Genomic DNA, 9,482 nt, shown 5'->3' on the forward strand with positions numbered 1-9,482 from the left:
CAACCCCAAAACCACCCCAATCTCATCCCAGAACCGACCCCAAAATCATCCCCAGAACCGACCCGATCTCAGCCCAGAACCAACCCCAAAATCACCCCAATCTCACCGTGATCTCACCCCAGAACCGACCCGAACTCAGCCCAGAATTGACTCCAAAATCATCCCAGAACCGCCCTGATCTCACCCCCAGAACCGACCGGATCTCGGCCCAGAACTGACTGGATCTCGGCCCAGAACCGACCCCAAAACCACCCCAAATCTCATCCCAGAACCAACCGGATCTCAGCACAGAACCACCCTGATTTCACCCCAGAACTGACTGGATCTCGGCCCAGAACCGCCCCCAAAATCACCCCAGAACTGACCGGATCTCAGCCCAAAACTGCCCCCAAAATCACCCCAATCTCACCCCAGAACTGACCCAATCTCATCCCAGAACCGACCCAATCTCACCCCGGAACCGCCTTGATTTCACCCCAGAACCGACCCCAAAACCACCCCGATCTCACCCCAAAATCACCCCAATCTCACCCCAAAATTGGCCCCTTCTGCCCCTCCAAGCACCCGTTCCACCCTCCAAATTCTCCTTTTCCCCCCAAATTCCCCTTTTCCCCCAAAATCCCCAAATCCCCCAAATCTCTGCTCTGAGCCCCAAAATCCCCCAAATCCCCCAAAATCCCCCCAAATCCCAAATCCCTGCAGGCCCCGCCCCCTCAGGCCCCGCCCCCACAGGCCCCGCCCCCTTCAGGCCCCACCCCCACAGGCCCCGCCCCCGCAGGCCCCGCCCACCTCTCGTCATTGGGCCCCACCAGGGGCGAGCGTCCGGCCAGGCCGGGCAGGTCGATGTGGTCGCGGATGACCAGCAGGTGACCGGGGCCCAGGTGCGGCCGCAGCGACCCCGCGGCGTTGGTCAGCACCAGGGTGTGGACTCCGGCCAGGGCCAGAGCCCGGACAGGGACCACCACCTGCGGGCGTGGCCAGGGAGGGGTCACGGAGGGGTCAAGGGGTCAGGGGAGGGGTCAGGAGGGGTCAAGGGGTCAGGGGAGGGGTGAGGGAGGGGTCACGGGGTCAGGGGAGGGGTCAAGGGGTCATGGGTGTGGTCATGGGTGTGGTCAAGGGAGGGGTCAAGGGGTCAGGGGAGGGGTCAGGGGGTCATGGGTGTGGTCAGGGAGGGGTCAAGGGGTCATGGGAGGGGTCCGGGAGGGGTCAGGGAGGGGTCAAGGGGTCATAGGTGTGGTCAGGGGGGGTCAAGGGGTCAGGGGAGGGGTCAAGGGGTCAGGGGTGGGGTCAGGGAGGGGTCAAGGGGTCATGGGTGTGGTCACTGAGGGGTCAAGGGTGTGGTCAGGGGCGGGGTCAAGGGGTCATGGGTGTGGTCATGGGTGTGGCCAGGGGAGGGGTCAAGGGGTCATGGGTGTGGTCATGGGTGTGGGCCCAGGTGAGGGTGTGTCCCCAGGTGTGGGCGTGTCCCCAGGTGTGGGCGTGTCCCCAGGTGTGGGCGTGTCCCAATGTGTGGGCGTGTCCCCAGGTGAGGGCGTGTCCCCAGGTGTGGGCGTGTCCCAGGTGAGGGCGTGTCCCCAGGTGAGGGCGTGTCCCAATGTGTGGGCATGTCCCCAGGTGTGGGCGTGTCCCAGGTGAGGGCGTGTCCCAATGTGTGGGCGTGTCCCCAGGTGAGGGCGTGTCCCAATGTGTGGGCGTGTCCCCAGGTGAGGGCGTGTCCCAATGTGTGGGCGTGTCCCCAGGTGAGGGCGTGTCCCCAGGTGTGGGCGTGTCCCCAGGTGTGGGCGTGTCCCCAGGTGTGGGCGTGTCCCCAGGTGTGGGCGTGTCCCCAGGTGTGGGCGTGTCCCAATGTGTGGGCGTGTCCCCAGGTGAGGGCGTGTCCCCAGGTGAGGGCGTGTCCCCAGGTGTGGGCGTGTCCCAGGTGAGGGCGTGTCCCCAGGTGAGGGCGTGTCCCCAGGTGTGGGCGTGTCCCAGGTGTGTCCCAGGTGTGGGCGTGTCCCCAGGTGTGGGCGTGTCCCCAGGTGTGGGCGTGTCCCAAGGTGAGGGCGTGTCCCCAGGTGAGGGCGTGTCCCCAGGTGTGGGCGTGTCCCCAGCTGTGGGCGTGTCCCAATGTGTGGGCGTGTCCCCAGGTGTGGGCGTGGCCCGGCTCACCTGGGCGGGGCTGTACCCCTCGTACAGGTGGAACCGGCCCTGCAGGACGGCGCAGGGGGCGGAGCCCAAGCGCCCGACGACCAATCGCCCGGCGTGGCCCTGCACTGGGGGCGGGGCCGGGGGTCACCACGCCCACCTGAGCGCCAGGTGAGCCCCGGCCCCGCCCTGAAATCCCCAAAATCCCCCAAAATCCCCCCAAATCCCGCCCAAACCGCCCAGACACGCCCCCTCCCGGCGCCCCCAGCGCTCCCAGTGCTCCCAGTGCTCCCAGTACCGGTGCTGCGCGGGAAGTGGGGGATGTCGGCGTAGTCGAAGGTCTGGGGGTCCGAGAGCTCCTGGGCCAGCGCCCCCAGCCCGGAGCCGCACACCAGCGCCACCCGGGGGCGCTCCCGCAGCCGCGCCCGCAGCCAGGCCGCCGCCTCCGCGCACGCCTCGTAGCTGCGGGGGGACGGGAATGGTATGGACCGGTACGGACCAGTACGGACCAGTATGGACCGGTACGGACCGGTATGGACCGGTACGGACCAGTATGGACCGGTATGGACCAGTACGGATCAATACTGACCAGTATGGGCCGGTACGGGCCGGTATGGACCAGTATGGACCAGTATGGACCAGTACGGACCAGTATGGGCCGGTACGGATCGGTACGGACCAGTACGGACCAGTTTGGTACCAGTACGGACCAATATAGACTAGTATGGACCAGTATGGAATGGTACTGACCAGTAGGGACCAGTACTGACCAGTATGGACCAGTACGGACCAGTACAGAGCGGTATAGACCAGTACGGATCGGTATGGACCGGTATGGACCAGTACAGACCAGTACTGACCAGTATAGACCAGTACGGACCAGTATGGAATGATACTGACCAGTATGGTTCGGTATGAACCAGTACGGAGCGGTATGGACCAGTACGGACCGGTACGGACCAGTATGGACCAGTACTGACCAGTATGGAATGGTACTGACCAGTATGGATCGGTATGGACCAGTACGGACCAGTACGGAGCGGTACGGACCAGTATGGACCAGTACTGACCAGTACGGACCGGTATGGACCAGTATGGACCAGTATGGACCAGTACGGATCAATACTGACCAGTATGGACCGGTATGGACCAGTACTGACCAGTACAGACCGGTATGGACCAGTATGGACCAGTATGGACCAGTACGGATCAATACTGACCAGTATGGACCGGTACGGACCAGTACGGACCAGTTTGGTACCAATACAGACCAGTACTGACCAGTAGGGACCCACATGGACCAGTACGGACCAGGAAGGACCAGCATGGACCAGTCTGGCACCAGTATGGACCAGTAGAGACCAGTACTGACCAGTATGGACCAGCATGGAGCAGTACTGACCAGTCTGGCACCAGTACTGACCAGTACTGACCAGTTTGGTACCAGTACTGACCAGTACGGACCAGCATGGACCAGTACTGACCAGTACTGACCAGTACGGACTGGCATTGACCAGTACGCACTGGTTTGGTACCAGTACTGACCAGTACTGACCAGTATAGACCAGTACGGACCAGTATGGACCAGTACTGACCAGTACGGACTGGTATGGACCAGTATGGACCAGTACTGACCAGTACGGACTGGTATGGACCAGTATGGACCAGTACTGACCAGTATGGACCAGTTTGGTACAAGTACTGACCAGTACGGACTGGTACTGACCAGTACGGACCAGTTTGGTACCAGTACTGACCAGTACGGACTGGTACTGACCAGTATGGACCAGTTTGGTACCAGTACAGACCAGTATGGACCAGTATAGACCAGTACTGACCAGTATAGACCAGTATGGAATGGTACTGACCAGTATGGACCTGTACGGACCAGTACGGACCAGTACTGACCAGTATGGACCAGTACTGACCAGTACGGACCTGTACGGACCAGTACTGACCAGTATAGACCAGTATGGAATGGTACTGACCAGTATGGTTCGGTATGGACCAGCATGGACCAGCATGGACCAGTCTAGCACCAGTATGGACCAGGATGGACCAGTACGGACCAGCATGGACCAGTATGGACCAGTACTGCCCAGTATGGACCAGTCTAGCACCAGTATGGACCAGTACCAGTACCAGTTTGGTACCAGCATGGACCAGTACTGACCAGCATGGCCCAGCATGGACCAGTCTGGCACCAGCATGGACCAGTACTGACCAGTACGGACCAGCATGGACCAGTCTGGCACCAGTATGGACCAGTTTGTCATCACCATGGACCAGTCTGGCACCAGCGTGGACCAGGACGGACCAGTTTGTCACCATTTCCGCACCAGTTTGTCACCAGTTTGTCACCAGTTCCGCACCAGTTCCGCACCAGTTTGTCACCAGTTCCGCACCAGTTTGTCACCAGTTTGTCACCAGCGGGGTGCCCCGGGGCGCGGGTGGGACCGGAACTCACCCGGGACAGGTGATGGGAGCCCCAGGCCACCCCAAAATGACCCAAAGTGACCCAAAATGACCCAAAGTGACCCAAAATGACCCCCCCGGTCCCGCCCCCCCCCATCCCGACCTTGACTCTCGCCCCGGAGCCGCCCGGGCTCGGGGCCAGGCGGACTTGGGACGGGGCGGGCGATTCCCCGCCCCCAGAACCCCCCAGAACCCCCCCAAAAAAACCCCAAACCCCCGCGGCGCCCCCTCCCCATCCCCGCTGCGACCCCTCCCCATCAATGCGATTTATGGGGGGGGGGTCCCGAACCCCCCAAGCCCCGCCCCCTGCCGCCCATTGGCCGCGGCGGAGATCAGAGACCCCCACCCCGCCACCCCATTGGATGTTCCCCCCCCCAAATCCCCTCCCATCCCCAAAAAAACCCCAAAATCGCTCCCGGGACCCCCCCTCACCTCGCGTCCATCCCGACCCCGTCTGCGCCGCCGCCCCCGCCCCGCCCGCTCATATCGGGTGACGTCACCGGCCGCGCCCCCCGCGCTCGACCAATCAGCGCCCGAGCCGGCCGGGCCGCGCACCCCGCTGTCGCCATGGAAACCGCCGCAGGGGGGGAAGCGGCAAGAGTGGCAGCGTGAGCGGCCAATCAGCGCGCGGCGCGCCGGGGCGGCGGCCAATGGCAGCGCGAGGAGCAAGGGGGCGGGGCGAACGCTGGCGGGAAGCGCGGGCGGATGGAGAGGAAATCACGTGATGGGAGGGGTGGCCAATGAGAGCGCGGGGAGGGACCCGGAAGAGCGGCGCGGGCGTTGCCTGGCAACGCCGGGTGAGGCGGGGCCGTCACGTGGGCTGGGAGGACCAATGGGAGCGCGAGGAAACGCCCGGAGAGCGGCGCGAGCGTTGCCCGGCAACCCCGCGCGGGGCGCGGGTCACGTGGGCCGAGCCGACCAATGGGAGCGCGCGGAGCGGTGACGGCGTCGCCCGGCAACGCCGCGGAGGGGGTCACGTGACGCGCCGGGGCCAATGGCAGCGCGCGGGAGGAGGCGGCGGCGGGGAGCCGCCCTCACGTGACCCCGGCGGGCCAATCGGCCGGGGAGGGGCGTGGCGGACGGGGCGCTGTCATGGCGGACGGGGAGCGATCGCCGCTGCTGCCGCCCGAGGCGGGGCCGGGGCCGGGCGGGGCCGCTGCCGCCGGTGAGAGAAGGCGGGGTCACCCGGGAGCGGCGCGGTTTAACCGGGGGGCGGGGCGGGAAAGGCGGGGGGGCGGGGCTCAGCGCGTTAAAAGGCGCGGTTCCCATGGGCGTGGCCTCATCACTGACCTGCCGCTCTCCATTGGCAGGCGGCGGAGGGGCGGGGCCCGGCGAGGGCCCGCCCCCTTACTCGCCATTGGGCAGCCCCGAGGCGGTGGGGGCGGGGCCGCCGGCGGTCACGTGCCGCGTGTGCCAGCGGCCAATCAGCGTCGAGGGCAAGACGCACCAGCACGTGGTCAAGTGCGGGGGGTGTGGCGAGGCCACGGTGAGGGGGCGGGGCCTGGAGGTGGGGGCGGGGCCTGGAGGGGTGTGGCGTGGGTGGGGCAGAATGGGCGTGGCGTGGGCGGGATCCGAGTGGGCGTGGCTTGGGGGATGTCAATGCGGGATGGATGGGGTGGGGTTCAAAGGGGCGTGGTCTGAGCTGGGTGTGGTCAGGAAGGGGAGGGGCCTGGGGATTTGAGGGCGGGGTTTGAGGGCGTGTCCCCCTGAGGCCCCGCCCCTTTCATGGCGGCAGCCGATCCGTACGGCCCCCGGCGGGAAGAAATACGTGCGGTGCCCCTGCAACTGCCTGCTGGTGTGCCGGGCCTCGGCCCAGCGCATCGCCTGCCCGCGGCCATACTGGTCAGACTGGGAGCGGGGGCTGGGGGGCACTGGGAGGGGGCTGGGAGGGTTTGGGGGGGCGTGTGGGTGGGCTGGGATGGAGCGGGATGGTGTGGTGGGGAACTGGGAGGGACTGGGAGGGGTCACTGGGCCATACTGGGAGCAATGGGAGCAGTCATGGGGCCATACTGGGAGCACTGGGAGCAATCACTGGGCTGTACTGGGAGCACTGGGCCATACTGGGAGCACTGGGAGCAATCACTGGGCTGTACTGGGAGCACTGGGCCATACTGGGAGCACTGGGAGCAGTCACTGGGCCATACTGGGAGCACTGGGAGCAGTCACTGGGCCATACTGGGAGCAGTCATGGGGCCATACTGGGAGCACTGGGCATCACTGGGCCATACTGGGAGCACTGGGCCATACTGGGAGCACTGGGAGCAGTCACTGGGCCATACTGGGAGCACTGGGAGCTGTCATGGGGCCATACTGGGAGCACTGGGTGTGGTCACTGGGCCGTACTGGGAGCACTGGGCCATACTGGGAGCACTGGGAGCGGTCACTGGGCCATACTGGGAGCACTGGGAGCGGTCACTGGGCCATACTGGGAGCACTGGGCCATACTGGGAGCACTGGGAGCAGTCACTGGGCCGTACTGGGAGCACTGGGCCATACTGGGAGCACTGGGAGCGGTCACTGGGCCATACTGGGAGCACTGGGAGCGGTCACTGGGCCATACTGGGAGCACTGGGCCATACTGGGAGCACTGGGTGTGGTCACTGGGCCATACTGGGAGCACTGGGCCATACTGGGAGCACTGGGAGCCGTCACTGGGCCATACTGGGAGCACTGGCAGCAGTCACTGGGCCATACTGGGAGCACTGGGAGCAGTCACTGGGCCATACTGGGAGCACTGGGAGCAATCACTGGGCCATACTGGGAGCACTGGGCCATACTGGGATCACTGGAGGGAGACCCCCGGGGCCTCCCCGCCTGCCCAGTCCCCTCCCAGTACAACCCAGTTCCCCCCAGTAAGCGGATCATCAACCTGGGCCCGGTGCAGACGGGCGCCCCCAGCCCGGACCCTCCCCCCGGCGGCGTCCGCGTCGCCTGCGCCCACTGCGGCGGCCCCTTCCTGGTAAGCCACGCCCACTTCCGGCCACACCCACTTCCGGCCACACCCCTTTGTGACCACGCCCCCTTCTTACAGTGGGCGGAGCTCCCTGACCGATCCCTGGCCCGCTGCCCCCACTGCCGCAAGGTGTAAGTGAGGCCCCGCCCCCTTGGGGGTGTGGCTATTGCGGCCACACCCCTCTGCGCGTGTGGGCGTGGCCGCTCTGGAGGTGACCACGCCCCCTCCCCTTTGTGACCACGCCCAGGTCCGCGATTGGCCGGCGGTTCCCGCGGCGACGCTGCCTGTGCTGCCTGCTGGGGGCGCTGCTGATGGGCGGGGCCGCGGCGGGACTGGCGGTGAGGGCGGGGCCTGAGGGGGTGTGGTTGGGTGGGCGGGGCTTAAATGGGTGTGGCTTTAAAGGGCGGGGCATGAAGGGGGTGTGGCTGGGGTATTGAGTAGGGTTGGGTGGGCGTGGCTTAAATGGGTGTGGCTTAAATGGGCGGGACATGAATGGCGAGTATTTAATGGGGTTCGAGGGGCGGGGCTTTAGTGTGGGCGTGGCCTAAAGGGGTGTGGCTTTAAAGGGGGAGTGGCTGGGGTATTGAATGGGGTTGGGTGGGCGTGGCTTAAATGGGTGTGGCTTAAAAGGGCGGGGCATGATGGGGGAGTGGCTGAGGTATTAAATGAGGGGGTGGGGCTTTAATGTAGGCGTGGCCTAGAGGGGCGGAGCCCAGCTGTGTTTGGGCAACGCTCTGAGGGGGCGTGGCTTGGAGGAGGCGGGCCTTAAAGCAGGGCGTGGCCTAATGGGCGGGGCTTAAAGGAGCACGCTCATAGGGCACAGCAGGGCGTGGTCAGAGGGGCGTGGCCCGAAGTGACCACGCCCCCTCGCCCCTCCCCCAGGCCGGGACGTGGTGGCTGTGGCGCCGGGCGCGGTGGGTGCCGGCGGCGTGGGCGGTGCTGGGGGCGGGGGCGGGGGCGTGTCTGCTCCGCGCGGCCTACTGGGGCTGCGTGCGGGTCAGCCAGCCCCTCCCCCCGCGCGCCTGACCACGCCCACCCACCTGGGACACGCCCCTTGGTCACACAGACAGACCCCGCCCCCCCGTGGGCGTGGCCGCGTCGCCGTGACATCACAACGTTCACTACTGAGCCACTTCCGGCCCCGCCCCCCTCCCCAGCATGGCCCCGCCCTCCCGCATGCCTTGGCCCCGCCCCCTTGTACATAAGCCCCGCCCCCCTGTACAGCGCTATTTATTAAACGGCCTTGTATGTAAATAAACCCAAAAAATCGATGTTTCACCCCAAAAACTCAGCTTTATTAAAACAAAACGGGGAGGGCGGGGCGGTCCCTGAGGGGGCGGGGCTGTGGGAGGAGCCTAAGTGGGGCGGGGCCTGATTTGGGGAATTTTTGTGTCCGAGAAGCCGCAGCAGCACCTGAGAGGCCCAAATTTGGGCTTTTTTGGGGAAAAACGGGGTAAAACCGGCGGTGAGACGCCGCCCTGGTGTCGGTGACGTCATCAGAACCCGAATTCGGGCGGTTTCGGGTCGGTTTTGGGTCGTTTCGAGGCGATTTCGGGTCAAGTTCAGGGCGGGTGACGTAACCTCGGCCTTGGTGACGTCATCGTTATTTTGAATAAATTTTGGGACATTTTGGCTCAAAATAAACAAATTTAAGCCAATTTTGGGTTGATTTCAAGACAGGTTTTGGCCTAACCCAACTTTGATCCATCCCAAGCCAATTTTGGGCCGATTTCAAGATGGTTTTGACCCAACCCAACTCAATTTTGACTCATTCCAAGATTATTTTGGGCCAACTAAACCAACACTGGGCCAAACCCAACTTTGACTCATCCCAAACCAATTTTGGGCCAATTTCAAGATGGGTTTTGGCCCAACCCAACTCAATTTTGACTCATTCCAAGATTATTTTGGGCCAATTTCAACCAAACCA

At 64.5% G+C, this 9,482-nt stretch overlaps 3 protein-coding genes across 3 annotated transcripts in view; 1 reads left to right on the forward strand and 2 right to left on the reverse strand.

Annotated features, from left to right (window-relative positions):
• The window catches only part of LOC117009963 (large neutral amino acids transporter small subunit 2-like), a 14,488-nt gene extending 14,439 nt beyond the window's left edge, over positions 1-49 (reverse strand). Inside the window, exon 1 of the mRNA XM_033084349.1 lies at positions 39-49. Within this exon, the coding sequence (XP_032940240.1) occupies positions 39-49 (11 nt within the window). The remainder of the gene's footprint in view (positions 1-38) is intronic.
• A 664-nt stretch (positions 50-713) lies between these two features.
• On the reverse strand, positions 714-4,364 carry LOC117009964 (purine nucleoside phosphorylase). The gene is made up of 4 exons (XM_033084350.1): positions 4,267-4,364; positions 2,423-2,586; positions 2,149-2,252; positions 714-965 (listed from the first exon to the last, which is right to left on the reverse strand). The coding sequence occupies exons 1-4, from the start codon at positions 4,362-4,364 to the stop codon at positions 714-716; spliced, it is 618 nt and encodes a 205-aa protein (XP_032940241.1).
• A 1,327-nt stretch (positions 4,365-5,691) lies between these two features.
• PIP4P1 (phosphatidylinositol-4,5-bisphosphate 4-phosphatase 1) lies at positions 5,692-8,830 on the forward strand. Its single transcript, XM_033084391.1, has 7 exons — positions 5,692-5,764; positions 5,910-6,085; positions 6,335-6,441; positions 7,453-7,558; positions 7,631-7,683; positions 7,800-7,890; positions 8,435-8,830. Exons 1-7 carry the CDS (start codon positions 5,692-5,694, stop codon positions 8,576-8,578), a joined length of 750 nt encoding a protein of 249 aa, XP_032940282.1. The 3' UTR covers positions 8,579-8,830.
• Positions 8,831-9,482: the final 652 nt, after the last annotated feature.

This window comes from Catharus ustulatus, chromosome 38, assembly GCF_009819885.2.
Source record: "Catharus ustulatus isolate bCatUst1 chromosome 38, bCatUst1.pri.v2, whole genome shotgun sequence".
Taxonomy (NCBI): domain Eukaryota; kingdom Metazoa; phylum Chordata; class Aves; order Passeriformes; family Turdidae; genus Catharus; species Catharus ustulatus.